Source organism: Leuciscus leuciscus, assembly GCF_965113295.1.
Source record: "Leuciscus leuciscus genome assembly, chromosome: 17".
In the NCBI taxonomy this organism is placed as follows: domain Eukaryota; kingdom Metazoa; phylum Chordata; class Actinopteri; order Cypriniformes; family Leuciscidae; genus Leuciscus; species Leuciscus leuciscus.
The window spans coordinates 22226216-22245864 of record NC_138741.1 but is presented as its reverse complement, the minus strand read 5'-3'; the positions used below and the strand labels follow the sequence as shown (position 1 = coordinate 22245864).

General features: G+C 40.2%; 1 protein-coding gene and 1 long non-coding RNA gene across 3 annotated transcripts in view; one reads left to right on the top strand and one right to left on the bottom strand.

The window, feature by feature from the left end:
• bcl11ba (BCL11 transcription factor B a) overlaps positions 1-18349 on the top strand; it is a 48880-nt gene extending 30531 nt beyond the window's left edge. Inside the window, exons 3-4 of one of the 2 annotated variants that reach the window (XM_082142737.1) lie at positions 12814-14663; positions 16648-18349. In XM_082142737.1, the coding sequence (XP_081998863.1) occupies positions 12814-14663; positions 16648-16670 (1873 nt within the window). In that variant the 3' untranslated portion in view covers positions 16671-18349. Of the gene's footprint in view, positions 1-12813 lie in introns of both variants that reach the window. The other variant, XM_082142736.1, reaches the window with a different exon arrangement.
• LOC309478928 lies at positions 17948-18873 on the bottom strand. The gene is made up of 2 exons (XR_014199130.1): positions 18820-18873; positions 17948-18771 (listed from the first exon to the last, which is right to left on the bottom strand). It is a non-coding gene; the product is annotated as an uncharacterized lncRNA (long non-coding RNA).
• Between the last annotated feature and the right edge of the window lie 776 nt (positions 18874-19649).

Below are 19649 nucleotides of genomic sequence, written 5' to 3'. Positions count from 1 at the left end.
TCTTGCAGTAATGTATAATTTTTGTCTCATAAATTTTCCCAAAATATTCCTATAGGAGAAATAAAAATAGAATAAGAAATTAAACAATTGTTGGTATACAGTAGCCATACATCTGATTTGATTTGCATAGGATAGATAATTTGGTCTTGGAAGAATCTGATGAGAAATATTTGAGATTTGCATTCTCTGATTTTAGTTATTTTAGTGAATGAGAGCGTAGTTTTGTATTTACTGCAGGGTATACTTGATAAAATCATTCATTACTTTTATTAATTAATACATTTATTTATTATTTTTATTTATTTATGGATATATATATATATATATATATATATATACACACATTTTACAGGTTTCTGTGTAGATGTAATGGCAGTGCCTGGGCTCCAAACCACTGGAGATTTGTTACATCATAGAGAGAGTTTAGCCAATAAGCATATCATGTGGGGATGCTCCCTCTTGGGCCTGTACACTTTGGACCCTCTCACTCTGGCATGGGGGCAGACTGAAGAGGCTGTCCAAAAATCTGTTGGTTTGTAGTCCCGTGCAAATCAGGCTTATGCTGCGTTCACAGTGGAAGCACCAGTCATGGCACTGATGCAAAAAACATGGTATGTGCCCGGTTAGACAAAAACATGACATGAGTGGCACAAAACAAACATCCTCGCTTTAAACATTTAGACCATGATTTAACAATTATTAAAATTGTTAATACTCACTAAATGGATGAGATTATCTATAATTACCTTGCCAGTCACTTGTGATGTTTTTGTTTGATTTAGTGTCCAGAGTTGTGCAGCATTCAGAACTGAATTGAGAATGTTATTTAATTTTTCTGAAATTTAATAGAGGAAAGCAGAATTGCAAATTGAATGGAAGGAAGAACAATTAAAATTATTTGAAGTTTCAAGAAATTCCGCGAATAATTTACTGAATTTCAATGATATATGTATATATGTGTATATGAAGAGTTCAGATGCAAAAGCCTCTAAATGCCATCTGAAATTTTCTTATAGAATGATCATTTTTATCAAGCTTGTGTATTTAAGTCCAGTAATTTCACTTAAATGACAATTAATAGGTAATCTTCATTGCCATTTAAGTGAAAGTATTGAATTTAAATATACGAGCTTGATAAAAATGATCATTCTAGAAGAAAATTTCAGATGGCATTTAGAGGCTTTTGCATCTGAACTCTTCATATATACACACACACACACACACACACACACACACACACACACACACACACACACACACACACACACACACACACACACACACACACACACATATATATATATATGGCTAATATAAATAAAGTTTTCTTCCAGCCTGGTTAACAGAAAAGAACAGGAAGGACAGATGGGCAGACGGATATTTGTTTACCAGGGTGGGAGAACACATTATTTCCCACAATGAATTAGCTATGTTGTTGTTGTTATTGTTGATTTTTTTAAATAACTGTAATACAGTAAATTCTTCTTCCTGTCATTCAGCTAATTCAACTTCCTGTAAGGCGTGGCCAGTGCAATTCAAATTTGATCTTCAATTCGGATTTTACCTATAACCCTGTTTGTACCTCTGCTTTGCATTTATTTGCTTGGAGATATAACCTATTTCTAGTGATTTTATTCTTGTGTTTTAAACTCACAACATTTGGAATTCTGAGAAGTTCTCTCTTGCATTTTAAGGCAGGTACAAGCAGGTGAGGCTGGTGCTACTTAAGACCTGTGTAGCAGGATTAGGGGGTTTAGATTGCCCCCCTCCCCCAATCTCATCTAAAAGCTGCCCACTTCCTACCTCCCCCTTCTTCCCAGTGCTGACCAGCCTGATGCCGGTGTTAAGCCATGTCTGTCCCATTCACCTCTAATCCTTTTAATTTGTTAACATGACACAGGCTTTCATACACAGAGCTGCTGACATAGGCCTTCCGCATTAGCTCTGGTTCCTCATCCAGAAACTACTGAAAGCATCTACCTTTTTCCACACTGTCGCACACACACGGCCACACTTCCACGCGGGCACACTTATGGTAATTTTAAAGCCTTATTTAAAAGCTGATGTTCTCCAGAGGGAGTAAATCCAGTGGACTGGTAATGACAGTTTGACATCCACCTTTCCCCCGTCCGCAGATAGGATGAAGGGAGATGAGACCTTCTGTTCTCCTCTAGCTCCCTCTGCTTGACAGTGACCCAGCAAGCCACGGTTTCCTGACATGATGTTCAAAGTTCTGACCCACACTCGCACACGCTCCCCCCCTATCTACCGCTGGCCTGTTTTGGAATGACATGACCTCATTGGAGAGAAATTGTTAATTCTTCTCTCCGCCTTGCCACTTTGCTGTCACTGAGTGAGTTAATGAATTTAATTCATTCTGATTTTACTAAGCTGCTCAGCATTCGTTTAAATTCATAAGAAATAATGCCAGTAACCCTTCAGCTCCGTACCCCCTCCCAACCTGCCTAATCCCTGCCTCCCCTAATCTCACGTGAGGAGATGGGCCACGGCGCTGCCACATGCACCCGGATTTCGCTCCATGCAGCAGAAGGAGAGGAGAGCACGTCTTTGTCAGTCAGGGGAAAAGCTTTTACACAGACAGTCATATAAATGTCAGTTCTCACGGTCACACACTTTTCCTGTCAGAGATGAATATAAATAACATCCTTTGCGTGAAATTATGACAGGATAATGGACGTTTGTGTTGGTTTATGGGAGTAGAGGTTTTGGCATTTTGCAAGGGCTCCACGCTCCACCTTAAGCACAAGTCGAAATGGCTAATCACTCGTGGTGAACGTGTTTGAGAACTCTCTTAGTTGCTAACTCAAACTTGATTTTCCTTTTGCTGATAAGTAGAAAAAAAAAAGTTTAGGTAGCATTGCGGTTAGCACACAAACTTTAGCCATGTTGCTTATGTGGCAGATGCCAGATTGAAACCGGCTTGTGCACAGCAAAAAAAAAATATTCTTAACAAGGATTTGTGAATTTTTCCAGTTAAAATATCTAAAAACAAGTCAAAGGCTACTGATTAAAAATACTTTATTTTTGCAGGGTGACCCCCTTTCTCCCCATCATTTCCAGTCCCATCTCTCACATCTGCTTATAAATAAAATTGGTGATAATGGCAAATTAAAGACAAGATGTGACATGTAATTGACAGAAAGAAGGAAAAATAGGGAGAAAAAGTAGGCGAAAAGTAGTGAAGTATTGTTGTCCAAACTGCTGAAGTGTGTTTATCCTCTTGAACTCAACCTGTCCAGTTGGGGATTTGGCAGATCGGAGGCAGAGAATGTAAAGCAGATGTTAGCTGTGGGAAATGGCTGTGCGCTGTCCAGTCCAGGTCTGCACTAGTATGTCAAGCAGGCTGTAAAAAAAACAGCTGCTTCTAGATTCCTTTGCCTCATTTACACTTAGTAAATCACCCATGATTCCCTGTTCCCCTGCTGAATGCTATCTCTTCCCCTCAGATCTGCCCACTGTCTTTGTGGCAGACAGCGCTGTCCCTACTGAGCACTCTCTGAGATGCGTAACTTTGCGGATAAGGGCGCCGCTTCTCTTTACGGCACTAGTTCACGATTATCTCTCCTTTCTGAGGCTTTCGGAGCAGGTGTAGCTTTTCCTACAAGCGTACGTCACGTGTGTGAAAGCGTGAAGCGTTCCTCCGAACGAAGGGGAAACCGGGGGCAGGCGCAGTGCTGGCTCTCCACAGCTTTGTTCGCAGCAGCACAATGTGCTGGGACTGATTTGCATGTAATTGTTGCCTCCGATTTGCCATGATAGTCATAAACAAGACATTAGCAATTCAAGGTGAGGAATTAGAGGCCTGGGAGACTCCCAGATCACACACATGGTAATGAAGCCCCTGGCTTAATAATGCAAGAAATGTCAGGAAACTTTCCACAAGCTGGGCGGACGGGAGGGAGGCACCCCGTGCCTTGGGCTCATGTCATCTTTGTTCTAAATGCAAATCAGTTTGTCGTGACATTGACTCTATCAAATGTGGAGCGCTCCGACACCCCAGGCCCAGAAGCGGGCTGTCAGGTCTGGCTTAGTCTCCCAGGTCCACTCTAGCTCACGCGGCAGGCTCTCTCGTCCTGAGCCGCCTACTTCATGGCATTTTGAGCTATCGATCTCCAACACGGAGTACTTGTTTTTGTGTTTTCCTTCTCTGTTTCTTGTTTTTCAGTCCTCTCACAGGAAGACGTTAACGCAGCGAAGCACTGAAGAGAGTTAGTCTGTTAGCAGGAACTCAATCCCCCTAGTCTGCAGGTACCATAAAATACAAGGAATATAATCTTGAACTTAATAATTTAAGAACTCCAGTGTGTGAAAAACTCCAGGCAGTTCAAAGAGAGATGACTCTGGCTCAGAAAGGGAGACTTCTAACGCTCTGGAAATTCCAAGGTTATCTGAGTAAGTCCTGGTTAACAGGATGTCCAGTTTTGAAGTGGGATTTGCAGTCCCATGTGACCAATTTTTTTCTCCTTTTTCCTTTGCTCATCTCCAGCATGAAAAGACAGAGTCTCCCAAAAATAACTCCAAAGGTTAAGATATTAATTAAACGTTAAGGGGCGAGAGGACGGATAATGAGGGGACTCTTCACAAACAGACTGCCTAGTGCTCCAGTCAGAAAGCCCGGAATGAATGAAGGTACCAAATCAGTTGCTCTTCACTCTCGGTCTCTGCAGTCATTACACAAATTACCTCCCAGCCTCAATATCAGCCTGTACCTCTTGCAGTTGTCATAAGTAGCCCTGGTCATTAGAGTATGCTGGGTAATCAGATGGAACAAAATTCATCCCAAGCAATTAAAAAACACCTCCAAGACCCAGTGGCTGGCAATTAAACCTTTCACTGCGCATCTCGACCATCATCGTCTTGGTCTTTTTTTCCTCCAGTAATCTAATAACTTTGAGCGAAGTATTTAAAAGCTTGACCTTAACACAATTCCTCCTCAAAAACCAGATCAGATGTTTTGGTCCTTTTCATCCAAGTTATCTGTAATCTGGTTTGTTTAAAAGCCTAATCTGTTCCAGCACATAACCTTTTGAATTTGCTGTAATAAGGAATTTGCATACGTTTCTCATATTTCACAGCGCACAGGGCGCCGAGCTGGGAATGAACGCTGTAATTTGATGGCCTTGACACAGTTGACATTAATCGTAAACTGTCTACTGATTGGCACTTCCCCAGCAATTGTAGATCCAGAGGTAAACCTGTTTCCCTCACCGAATGGTGCAGCCTTCCATAATAGCCATGATTTAATTTAGCTATTTAACCTGTAATTCCAGCAATATTTATTGAAGAGCGAGGGGAGAAAATTGGGCCATTAGGCGCAGAGGATGAATACATTGAGATGAAAATGAACACGCCTAACTGGTAGTTGACCTTCGCGTTTTGTAGCAGTTTTTATTAGCGCAGGCCACAGTAATTACTGCAAATTGAATCAGAGAGAAAACTGAAATCATTCGGTAATGAGCATTTTTATTCGTTATTGCACTTTCCGACTGGGCTGTGAGGTATGAAGTCTCCGCTCGGGGCCAGCGCACGCTCCTGAGAGGATTCCGGTACACGGAAACCCAGCTAAATTAACACTGCTGAATATTTCTTCTCAGATCTGCACCGCGAAACGGTGTTAACCAGCTTCTCTCGCTCACACCTCATACGGATATAAAGACTGGCATTATAAAAAAAAGTATAATTTTTTTTTTTAAACCAGATGATTTTCTCCCTGAACCTGAGGTGATGTTTTGTTGTTTGGTTTGTTACAGACGGTGGCTGGATTTTGTTGTGTGCCTTCTTTTAAACAACATCCTCAGATGTTGTTTTTCTGAGCCGGAGAGAGATGGGGGAGGGGATGCCAATTTATTTGTGAGCATTGTCTTTTTTGGACGGCATATGGCACGTCCTGTAAGACGTTGCAAGATGCAAATTCAGGGGAGTCTGACTTTAAATGAAGCAGTGACAGTGACAGGAGCCCTTTTGAAGAGCACACATCACAGTACTCCAGGGAGGAACAGCAGGGGAGACCCACAATGCCGTGCGGCTCTCTCATTCTCTCTCTCTCTCTCCCCCCCTTTCTGTCTGCACCACCCACCTCTTCCTTACAGTACAATGGCATTCATCACACAAGAGACTGGCATTACTGTATGCACGCGGCCCTCATTTACAGGCTTATCCCGCACCCTGCCTTCCTCAAAGGGAGACTAGCCGTAGTGTCGAAATCCTGCAGCCATAACATCATCTTAGTTCTACCAATGTTTACAGTCTCATTTTGTTGTTTTACCTCACAAGTCTTGCTTTCATACCGTATAGCGTTTAGCGTGAGGTGACGTGCTGTGTCGTTTAAGTATCCATGTATTATTTCCCTGTTGTCGCAAGGGACTCTAATTTGCTTCTTTTTTCCCTCTAGCTCGCCCTCCGTAGATTCAGATAAACAACTATTTTGCCTCACAATTGCATCTCTGTTTGATGCGTTCATGTGCTTGAATAGAGACGTGTGGCGATTCTTTACACTCAGCTGCGCGGTGCTTTGCAGCCAGACGCCGCGGTTGAATGAGGCTGCCGCCATGTTTCACGAGACCCGTCTCTGCTCCGCAAAACAGCAGCTTGAGTCCTAATTAATGGGACATGCGTCGCTCTGCATATCTATCCGAGGAGAATCTAACTTAATTTTCGAGCAGGGTGTCCACACTAATAATCGTTCAACGGAATAGTCATCCTGAGGCCTGTGGAGTTTAGTCCCTCTAAATTATCATTAAGGACCAGACTACACTTAATCAATATAAAAAATAAAAAAAATTCTAGGAGAACATGCCGGGATAGAGATGAAGGTGAAGCTGATTAGAGAGGTCTCAGAAGATGTTCGCATGAGGCAGGGCCTCCTCATAAGCCCAGCGCCTTACTCTAAACAACCGTAATAAGTCCAGGTTGTCTCGCTTTGGAGCATCCACAGAATTACATGCATCTGATGTACTGAAGTTTTTTTTTTTTATGAAATGCATGTAATAGGAAGGAACAGTTCGGTTTTGTCTTGGATGTGGTCTTAATGTTACACTCTAACAAAAAATTACCCATAATTCCAAGCTGCCAAATTTAGCACATCACTGTGCTCTTAAATGCTTTTTCTACGCTTTTTCAACAAGTACCCTTAACCTGTTCTTATTAACAATTATAGTAATTTTTCACTATTCAGCAGCTTCATTTTTATTTTTGTTTTAAGCTGAAAAACGTTTCCAGACAGCCATGATGAAGCACTTATGTCTCAAAGGCGTCTCGGTCAGCGGTGTAACTGTCTCTGGATCTGTCTTTACTGTACTATGACTGTAGTTTCTGTTGGAAATTTGGATGGCGTAACTGTAAATGCCGAAAAATGGGACACCGGACTCCCTCGTGGGCCCAGAAAAGCTACCGTGCACGAGTGAGCTAGTTTCTCGCTCTCCCTTTCTTTCTTGCGCGCGCTTTTCCCTCTTTCCTCTGTAAGCCATCCAAGAAGCCCCCTGCCAAAGCTGTGTGTGAACCACAGCCAAACAAAACACAGGCAGCGGTCCAGGCCAGCGCGGCACGCTTCCACTAATAGAGAGAGAAAAGCTTCCAGACCCAACACGCTACTTACAGGACGGCAAAATTCTTTACGCTAGATAATAACTTAATGACAGCCTAAATGAAGTCCCTATAGTGAAAACCACTGTCAGCAAATGAGCACCTCATTAAAAGATGGTATATCCCTTTTCTCCCCCCTTCCTGTCAATTTATAACCCGCCTTTATTGTGTCAAAAATCTCAAATTCCTGGAGATTTTTGCTCCTTTGTCCTTGCAAGACAATCTGGTTGTGTCTCGCTCACACACACACACACACACACACAGCAAAATAGCAAAATTGCCCTTTCAAAGCAAATTACATAAACTATGTGACAATATATGGCAAATGAGGCAAATATCTTTTTTTCTTTAATTATCTGTGTCTTTTTCTTTATCCATTGTAAATGATATGATATAATGATTCAGGGTTTATTTTTAATCTCATTAATGGTGTGAACAACAAAAGACAATCCGTTCACCGAGCACGTCTTCAGGTGTAATTTACAATCATGCATTGGCCTTGATTTTAACGACTACCACAAAATAATCGTCATGGTAAATTTGCGACACTGACTGTGAACTGTAAAATAAAATGTGAGAACAGCAGAGAATGCATGTTGAATAATTTTTATTCATCTTGTATTCCCCCCCTCATTTTCAGGATGAAAGCTAAAGTGGCTCATTGTACCTCTCAGTGCAAAGCTGAAACCTATTAACTGTCATCTTTTTATTTTTCGGTTAATGTGTCTTAAAGCCCGGCATTTGCATGCCGTTTAAGTCGATGTGTGCGGAGAGCCACGATTGTTATTAGTGATAATTTCTCTTTAATTGAATTGGGGTCTGCATGCACGACTGATACTGCCGATGACACACACTTTCACACAATACTGTCCTCGTTCTCCTCTCCCGCCCGGCAGCTGGGCCTCGTTGGGAATATCTAATTGAAAATAGAATCAGCCAGTGCTCAGCATGAGAAACTAATCACTCCAAACTTATCAGGAGAATGGGCAGGCTGCTATTCAGTCCTTTCATTTTGAAATCAGAGAAATCTGAGATGTCAGAATTCATTGCAACAATGCAAAATAAAAAAAAGACATCAGTAAATGTCTCTGTGTGGAAGTCTAAATTATAGGTCATGTTTAGTGTATTTGTGGTGCTCTTTTTGTATTTGTAAAGGTAAATGTGTACATATTGGTGCACCCAAATTATTATTATTATTTTTACTTACTAAAGTTTTTAAAAAATTTAGATTTATTAATGCATGCTATTCAGAAGTATTGTTTTATATTACATCATATATTATATATATATATATATATATGTGTGTGTGTGTGTAATATATTTATATTTGTATAGATTTATTTTTTTTTTTTTATGTGACCATTTTTCTGCTGCTATAAAAAATATAAATAAAAAATATAAATATTGATAAAATTCATAACAAATACTTAGAATCCAATCAAATCACATAATTTTCAAGTACATTATGCGTATGTGTTATATATTCATATCTCTGTATGTATGCATGCATTTTATGCATTCATGATTGTGTTTTTATGTGCATGTATATGTATAAAGATAACGCTTAACTATTAATTATTGCATTAGCTAGTATTAGATACATTTATTATTTATGTATCATCATTTTGGAAAATATTACCTGTATAAATGTGTGTTTTGTGATCATTAAGTGTATATGATTCATTATGGTTTATGTTAGGTATAAATGTGTGCAAACGTGTGTTGATACAAGATCCGATAGCGAACAGCTACAGCGCCCCATGCCGACACAAAATCCGGGGATACATCCACCTAAACCTGAGCACACTCAGTGTTGGTAGCAGGAGAAGTGCTGCAGGTTTTCTCTCCCTCTCTCTCCCCCTCTCTGCCTCTCTCTTCCTTTTTTCATATGGAAATGTGAAATAATAGGGTGATTAAATAGAGCTGTATATTAAAGTACAGCTGACATTAGAATTAGCATAATGTGCTCTCGCCTCGGGCTGCATACTTTATTTGCCATCTGCGTCGGACTCCAATCCCCTCGGGAGTGCAGGCGCTGAACACTTCTCAATAAACTCACGCCCGAGTCCCTTCAGCACGGCCACAAATACCATTTCAGGCAGCGACCATTGATTCGTCTTAATTGTGGGGCAGAAATGAACATTCGGCCCCCTGATGACTTCTGTTTGTCTGCAAAAGGATCAGCTAGTACAGTAGCCTATGTTTTACACCCCGGTTGTTAGCATAGAGAAAGGCTCTCTCTCTCTTCCTCTCTGTCTCTCACACACACACACAAGGAGGAAAAGAACAGTGCCTGGTAAACACAGACGTTACTTGTTTTCTAGGCTTTCTTTACATGGAGCATTAGTCTTTGAATGCATCTGCCATAAAACAACAAGAGGAGGTTGGAGGTCTGTGTGTGTGTGTGTGTTTTATGTGTATGCATATATGTAGGTCTTGAGAGGCTGGGGGAAGATGGCCATTGTGCAGGAGCTTATGCTCTGTCCACTGTAATTAAGTCAAAGGCTTTACAGGACAAGGGTAGAGGTAAACAGATGTTCTTATGAATGCACATCAGCCACATAATAATACACCCCCTCCAAGCGAACCTTTAAAATGCATTTAAGTATTTGTAAATGTTTATCTTTTAAAGTTTTTTGATAAAGGACATTGATTGAAAAAAAAAAAAATCGACATGTCATATATCAGCTAATGCATATCATCCAATAGAAGATTTTTGTTTTAACCCTCATGTTCTGTTAAGAGTGACTGTTCATGCTTTATATTTGAGGTCTCAAATGGTTAATGTAAGAAACTCAATTGAAATTTAGCCTCCCCCTTTAAATTATTATTATTGTAAATTATTATGTTTCTCTGAGTTAATCAAAACCCAGTAGGTAAATATAAATATATATATAAATAATTTGCATTATTTTTTATATAATTGTGTATTGTATTTGTCCATATCTGAAACTGATGTTAGCATGTGAACATTTCATTTAAACATGTTTTGTACCCGTGGTATCAGAGACAGAATTTCAGATTTTTCATAGAAGATGTTTAAAATATTTGTTTATAATGAGATTTTATTAGGTTAGGAAAGTCATTCAGAATCAACATGATATTTAAATGCTAAATGTGTTTTTTAAATTATTAAAGGGCATTGGAGTCTCAGACCCCAAACAGAACATGAAGGTTAAACTAATGATGATGGTATTTCTCTAAGTGCAGAAGGATGCTATGGTACCTGCATAAGAAAACGTCACATTTTAGCATTTACAGGTGTTTTTTTTATTTATTCATTTATTTTATGTTAATGTGGCAGTTTTGAATTTTTTTAAATGAGCATAGCACTACTCATTATTTTTATTTTTTGTAATTTACATTTTTGTGTGCTTACTATTCAAATTCCTTGATGAAATGTTGCATTTCAGTATACCAATAAGATGAAGCTTCAGGCTATTGCTGTATATAATCCCTTGTCTCTGTTTCTTTCAGATGAAAACACACTCCACTGTTTAGCATTGCTTTTCGGCAGCATGTAAAGGAATGCTAGAACAGATACTAACCATTCATTCTCTCTGCTCTTTTTGATCCTTCACAATGGCCATGATTGAAATAGACACCCATGAGGGCTTCCTAGTCCCAGCTTTTCCGAGCCCTGTGTGTGACTGCCGCCCTATTGTTCTCTCAGCAGTCGCTCACTCTCGCACACATACATATACATGAAAACACTCATAAAGGTACACAAAGCACAGCCAGAAATCAAAAACCTGAACAATTACAGCAGCATATGTTTTCCTGCGTATCCTAAATTGCTGCATTAGGTCAGAACAGCAAGCTTTCATTTAATAAATAAATGAAACTCATTTCCTAGTGCACAATTACCATTTGGACTTTGTAGATTTTTTTTTTTTTTTTTTTTTACAACTGTGCCCCAGGAGTACAGCAGAGATGGTTTAGCATCCTTTTTCACTGTATACTCTGTACACTTGGCTTGTTTGTGCTGCCATGGTAATGAGTCCCCTTTGCATGGCGGAACCGATGTAACGGTGAAGTTGTAGCATCAATTAGTCATGTATAGTTAAAGCTCCAGAGCCGCACCAAGCACAGGAGCCACTTTTTAACACATCCTCTGATCCGAGAACTGATACTGTTCATACTTTACCTGAACCCAGAGTGTATGCAAACTTCACACATTAACTTGCTTGTATTTAATTATATGATTAAAACTGTAGAATGAAGAATAAAATTGTTATCAGAGAAATTGTGCAATTAATTCACTGGTGAGACATTTTTTTGTAATCAAACTTGCTCTCAGAACAGCAATGATTCACTATGATGTCATTAAGGGGGAGGGGGCTTTCCAGGAAGTGTAACTATAGAATAAGATAAAAACGTGAGAGGAAGTAAGAAAAACAATCTTGAGAAATTCTTAATGGAACAGTAAATAATACCCTTGAGCTGTTTTAAATGCCACAGACTTTAACGCTCACAACGGTGCACTTTTTTCCCCCACAGCCTCTTAAATCACAGGCAGTGTTTTCACTCCTTATTTGAAACCATTTATCTTGATGTGTGCTCCCCCTTCCCCCCCAACCCAGACCCTCCTCTCTCAATTTTTTTTTTTTTTTTTTTGTTTCTTTGAGGAGACAACTTAAGTTTATTTGTTTTATAGTGATGAGAGTCCCCTAAATCACAGTTTAAATTGTACTTTTCCAATTTGGTGGCATATTACTCCAGCATCCTTGGACAGTCTTGGTGCTTGGAGGGTTTCCCAGTTTAGTGTTCTTGCCTTGCATTATACTTCTAAAATGAGTCAGCCATTTGTAAAAGCGAAGATTAAAGACAAGCTGAAATGGGAAATGTAATGTTCACACTGCGCCAGCCCTTTGTGGAGCAGTATGAAAATGCACTTGTCAAAGCTCTGTTAAGTATGAGTTGCCCTGTTCATGTGACAGCATGATGGGCACACGACAATGCCCATTGCACAAAGTGCAAGGCAAATTTAGAGAGGTGTCAGATACCTCAAAGTTTGTTCTTTACAATATGTAATCATTCTTGACCCTATGTCTCATTTTCCATCAATTCAGATCTGGTTTTAGGGGGTTATTTATTTAGCAGGACTAAATTTCTACTACTATGGCACAAGTGTTGTGGAAAAGACCTGCAGAGGTTTTAGAATGAGACGTAAATAAAGATCTTTGTTGTTTTCTGTTTGGTTGCAGGTAGAGATGAACCTTCGAGTTACATATGCACGACGTGCAAACAGCCCTTTACCAACGCCTGGTTCCTTCTGCAGCATGCTCAGAACACGCATGGGATCCGCATATACTTGGAGACCAACCCCTCGAATACCTCCCTGACCCCACGGATCACTATTCCTCCCCCCATTGGTGCTGAATCCATACCACAGTCCCCATTAACCAACTTTTTGGGGGACAACAACCCCTTCCACCTCCTACGGATGGCTGGGCCCCTACTCCGAGAGCCCCCACCAGGATTTGTGGAAAACCGCCTCCCCAATACGCCTCCCTTTGTCAGCCCCCCTCCACGCCATCATTTAGATCCCCATCGCCTGGAACGCCTTAGTGCAGAGGAAATGGGTTTAATCTCCCAGCATCCCAGTGCCTTTGAGAGAGTGATGCGCATGACACCCATGGCCATGGAGTCCCAGTCCATGGATTTCTCCCGCCGACTTAGAGAGCTTGCTGGAAACAACAACTCCACTCCACCGCTGTCACCAAGCCGTGCTAACCCTATGCATCGCCTCCTTAATCCCAACCCCTTCCAGCCGAGTCCGAAGTCGCCCTTTCTGAGCACCCCTCCGCTGCCTCCCATGCCCCCTAACAGCACCACTCCGCCACAGACACAGGGAAAGTCGAAATCCTGCGAGTTCTGCGGCAAGACCTTCAAGTTTCAGAGTAATCTGGTTGTTCATCGGCGAAGCCACACGGGCGAGAAACCCTACAAGTGCCAATTGTGTGACCATGCCTGTTCTCAGGCTAGCAAACTGAAACGCCACATGAAGACCCACATGCACAAGTCTGGCTCCATGACAGGGCGCTCTGACGATGGCCTGTCCACCACCAGCTCTCCCGAGCCAGGCACTAGTGACGTAACCGGGGAGGGTATGAAGAACAGGGATGGCGATTTCAGAGGTGAGGGCCCTGACAACGAAGAGGAGGAGGAAGAGGAAGAAGAGGAGGAGTTGGAAAATGAGAGCAGGCCTGAGTCAAACTTCAGTATGGACTCTGAGTTCTGTCGGAATAGGGAGAATGGCACAAAGCCACCTTCGGATGAGAAGAACCTCTCCTTGGGGAAGATGGTGGAAAACGTAGGACTCAGCTCCATCCAGCAGTACAATAACTTAATAGTCGACAATCGGAAAAGGTTTCCGTTCTCCAAAAGGGTCTCAGAGGGGCAGAGGGATGTGGGCGATGATGATTCAGTAGTGGGGGAAATGGACCAAGTGGAGCGGGCAACTGTAAACGGAAGGAACTGTGGCTCGGGCGACTCTTTCTCAGGCCTGTTTCCCCGCAAGCCCACTCCCATCACCAGTCCTAGCCTTTCCAACTCCTCTAACAAGAGGATCAAAATCGAAAAGGATTTGGACATACCCCCAGCCCCCCTAATCCCATCTGAAAACGTCTACTCCCAGTGGCTAGTGGGCTATGCAGCATCCCGCCACTTCATCAAAGATCCCTTTCTTGGCTTCACCGATTCCAGACAATCTCCATTCGCCACCTCCTCGGAGCACTCCTCTGAGAACGGCAGCTTGCGATTCTCCACGCCACCAGGGGACCTGCTGGACGGGGGCCTCTCTGGCCGCAGTGGTACCGCTAGCGGAGGCAGCACCCCGCACTTGGGTGGGGGGGCGGGACCGGGCCGGCCCAGCTCGAAAGAGAGCCGGAGGAGTGACACCTGTGAGTACTGTGGGAAGGTGTTCAAGAACTGTAGCAATCTGACAGTGCACAGACGCAGCCACACAGGCGAGAGGCCCTACAAGTGTGAGCTTTGCAACTACGCCTGTGCCCAGAGCAGCAAGCTCACCCGCCACATGAAGACACACGGCCAGCTCGGTAAGGAAGTGTACCGCTGTGACATTTGCCAAATGCCCTTCAGCGTCTACAGCACGCTCGAGAAACACATGAAAAAGTGGCATGGGGAACATTTGATGACAAATGAGGTCAAAATTGAACAAGCAGAGAGAAGCTAAGCCAGATTTCCTATTTTGCCTCACAATTCCTTGATTATAAAAGGGGTAGCTGGATACTCTGTTTTTTTTTTAGTCTGTTTTTTTGTTGCTTTTTTGTTTGTTTTCAAGTTAATGGTTTGAGTTAGTTTGTCCTAAGAAACTGCCATCTGAGAATGATAAAGACATTAAAGAAGAGAAAAAAAATGCAAAAAAAGAGGGAAATTTAATTTGGAGCCGGAATAAACCGCCTTATTAATGAGTGGATACATTAGACAATATTTTAAATGGAGCCTTTAACTGTGCAATAATTTCTGTATTTATTGGATTTAAAAAAAAATATGTTTTGGCATGTGCAGGTTAATTGTTAGTTCATAATTTTTTTATTCCATTATCTTATGATTTATTTCAAATGCTGAGATTTTGTTGTTTTTTAACCCAAACAACATCCTGAGATTTTTGTTTGTTTGTTTTTAGCAAAACAGAGTATCGTTTGAGAAATCCATAGGCCGCTGCTTACAATGTAGATTATTTAAGCTACACGTGTAATTTCTTGAAGAGAAGCCGCATTCAATCTTCAAATTTCAAAAGCTGAATTGAGAAAGCTATGTCTTTCTTTTTGTTTCCTTTTTGTTTATTATTCATACTAAATGAGCGGACAACAATCCTTAGACCTTGTAGCACAAACTGATTATAAGCATGTCAATCTAATTGGGAATGTAGCACTGAATATCAGTTTTAACAGTAAATCTAAAGAGGACTGTGGGGCTGAAAACCTGTCTACTCGAAATCAAGGAGAGGAGACTATAAAAACAGACAAAAGCGAAGGCAGCTGCTTATCGGTACCTAGTACCGACCCAGACAACGCTAGTCATAGGATGGATTGTGCTATAGGTCTCAATAGTGAATTTTAATCGCCAGCACCCTTTCCATAGACACTGCACTTAATCAAACCCGTTTGATTTTGCTGAACAGCACAATAGTGGTAGAAGGAAGACGGCTTTAAAACAACTCAGGGTGAGCTGCATAGCTACTTCTGCCAAGTCTGCCATCTGATCTCAGCCGTCTTCTCTGATAAAGCAGTCCAGTCCTCTGGTTCAGCTCATTCACAACCCTCGTCTTGTCTCGTCTCCACACTTCATATTACACTGCCGACCACCCCTAAATGTCATGAATCAACTCCATCTTTCACATAAAAGTGGCTTGTCATACTACATTGTTGTTAAGTTAAAGGGACAGACATCTAGGCCAGAGGATGAAGCAGTTTTTGTACACTAGGAGGGTGACTTACACACACACACACACACACACACACACACACACACGCAGAAAGAGAAAGAGAGAGAGAAGGGTCTTTACAGTCCAATCCGGGTTAGTAAACCTAAAAGCACATTAGTCAAAAGCAAGGCAGCATCACTGTTCTGTTTCCATTGACTGACATTTAAATCTAAACATTGTTATTTTGTGTTCAGTTCTGTTGTGTCATTTTTGGGTATTAGGGGCTGCGGTTCTAGAGGGAGTCACCACTTTAACCAGATTAGATTAGAATGAATTCAATTATACGTTCAACAATGTTGTCATTCTATTACAATGTTTCTTAAATCACTTGAAACAGCCCTATGCATTTTTGTACATATATATATATTTATCAATCATTTTGAGAGACAAATTTATACTGCACAGTAAATCTGATTAAAGTTAAAAACGTATATGATATTGACTTATCTGGTTAATGTGGTCATATCCCGTGTGTCAAAGCCATCAGCAGGTATGCAGATTAGTCAATTGCACAGTAAAGAGTGTATGTCATGACCTGTTGAGCGTGTGCTAAAACAGTAAGACAATTTTTTTCTTTCTTTCCTCTCATTCAGGACTTCCTGTGATGTGTAGTTGAACGCATTCTCAGAAGTAGCAACACGCTTACAGAATGCACAGCTGAATTTTCCCATTTCTTTTCTCTTCTATCCAACTGATTTATTGGCAGTTAAACAGCCTTCTTTCGACAAGATGCCCTAACCAGCGCAAACGATTGAAGCGAGGGAATATCGTGGTTTAAAAAGAGCAAAGCAAACTAATGAAAGAGAGAGAGAAAGAAAAGTAAACATACACAGCTTTTCGCAGTTGACCCGCACTTTATTATTTTGATTTACATATTTGAGAACAATGGCGAAAACGGCTTCTGAGCAAGAAATTATGTTTAAAAACGGATTTATTAGGCCTTGCTAGAGGGAGCATCTGAGATTGAAGTGCCAGTGTTGATAGGCTTGGCTTTCACAATGCTGGCACTATAAAAATGAAATTAATTTATTTGGACAGTTTTTGTACTGCCATTCAATTTGACATGAGTGTGCCTTGAATACTGATCTTCCTATTTATTGTCTTATAAGACAAATGCTACACTTTTGTGATGCAAAGAATTGAAAGAAAAAATTAAGTCCATGTGGTTTTAATCTGCTTCTAAAAGAATAATGATAAAAACAGATACGTAGGTCATTTAAAGAAGTTGGACAAAATGAGAATTAGCCAGCACAATACTAATGTGTGTCTATGTGTGTATATATGTATGTATATGTACATATAACTGCACAAAAACACACACAATAGGCAAATATATAAATATATATGTAAAATTTTTCACTTCAGGACAGGACTGCGTCCCTTGAAAATAATGGATGATTCTTTTGCTACAAATAGTCAAAGAAGAGACTGGACAAAAATCAGGAACTACAGAAACTTTTTTTTAAAAAAGAAAAGAAAAAAGAAAAAAGTAAAACGTTTAGTGCACTCTGTCTTAAAATACGTTTACAGTATTGAAACAAGTACAAGGGTAAAATGATATTTCTGTGTATGTGTGTTTTAAACAAATCTTTTTAATTTTTTTTTTAAGTTTGCTTATAAAGTTTCCTGAATGCCATAGTGGCGTGTGTATATTGGTTTTTGGTGATGGGATTTTAAGTATATATATATATAAAAATATATATATATATAAATATATATGACATTTCTCTTGTTTACTGTAAAAGTATACCAGTATTTGTAATATTGGAGAATGCCTGGGCAATTTACACAAAAAAAAAAAAAAAAAAAAAAAAAGAAAAGAAAAGAAAAAAATATTTTTTCCCCAATTATAATTTCTTTCCGTCTTTTTCATTTTTTTTTTTTTTTTTTAAAGATTCATTTTACAGTCCAATTTAAATTGTGGGTCTTTAAAATGTTTTGTCACTGTAACTGTAAAAGTCTTGAGTTTTAGTAACTTTTCTGCCTTGGGTGTAAGAAAATAAAGATTAAATTGATTAAAAGAGAACTGCAATGGGGCCAGCAACTTTTACGTATGGAAAGATGATCACAGGAAAAATACTGAGGTTCCTGTCATGTGTATCTTTCTGGTTTCTTCTTCAGTAATGAATTTTCTTAATGGCTGGAATGAAATACATGTGTAGGCACTATGATGTGTTTATGTGTGTGTGTGTGTGCGTGTGTGTGTATATATATAAATATATATACTGTATGTACACACATTTGGCAGGATACAATTGTGAAAATTGAAATTAAAAAATGTACAGATGAGTTTAAGAGGTTGTCTGACCTTTTACTGTAGCTACATATACAACAGTAAATGTTTTGTTCACTCTTATCTTGGTTGTAAATAATTTTATATGCTTGCCCAAACTTTTACTTTTGTGTCTCCCTCCCCCCAATTATTTTTTTTTTTTTCAATTTGTGTGTTCTGACTAGCACTGGCAGCAGTCTGTCTTTATTTAAACAAAGCCCCTTCATTCCTCTGATTTGGGGGCGTAATGCCTGATTTCTGGGGCCTGTAAAGTTCAGGTCTTTTAGCATGAGAAGAATAGAGCACAAATACAAAATGTTTTACCTATTCAAGTCATTATTGTGTCATCATTTTCTGATTAGGAAGTAAAGAAAAAGGTCTGGAAAGTTTGGAAGGTATTTCTCGTTCTCTCTCTCTCTCTCTCTCTCTCTCTCTCTCTCTCTCTCTCTCTCTCTCTCTCTCTCTCTCTCTCTCTCTCTCTCTCTCTCTGCACACACACACACACAGCAAACAGTCTCGCTCATAATATGTCTAAAATAATCGACACAGGGGACTTTTTAAATGTGTAGGTAACAGGATAGCCAAGCCAAGCCAAACCTTGCTGTATATGATCTTCTCTTCAATTGTGCGCAATTCACATCAAAGCTTTTTGCCTCCAACCAAAGGCTACAATTAAAGTCATTAAGAGCTACTAAAACTGACCACACTCATACAGACATATATCAATCAGCCTGACCCACCATGTATTCTTTCAAACCCTTTCCCAGAATGTATTAACCTCTGGTATCTGCATCTTAAAAAAGATGTGGCACTTTGTGGAGGTCAGAGAGCTCTGTATGACTGTTTGTCCACTTATTTATACAGTACATTCATCTCAAACTGACAATTATGTTCACTTGTGTTATACTAGTTGTTTTTGAAAGCTGCCTTTCTGTGTATATTTTAGTCTTTTTTCTCTCTCTCCCGTATTTCCAAAGCATTAGAAGCTGATGCCCCTTGTTTGGACTGAGGCAACTTTGGTATGCAGGTCTTGAATAAAAAAAACAAGATTTTTTAATGCTGTTTACTCATTATTTCACACTTCACGATTCATCATAATGTTTAAATTTGTTACTGAGCTAAAATATTAAACCTTTTATATGAAACTGAAATGATAACACCAGTGGGGGTGGGGGGCTATTACAATCAGTATCTAGCTTAGCTTCATTAGCTTCTGTTTGCTCTGATGCCAACTAGACTACTGTAATCTCAATTTAACTGGCTCCCGGGCATGTTCTTATCGTGCGGGAATTCTTAAAGGAACGCAAGACTTTTTAGAGCACA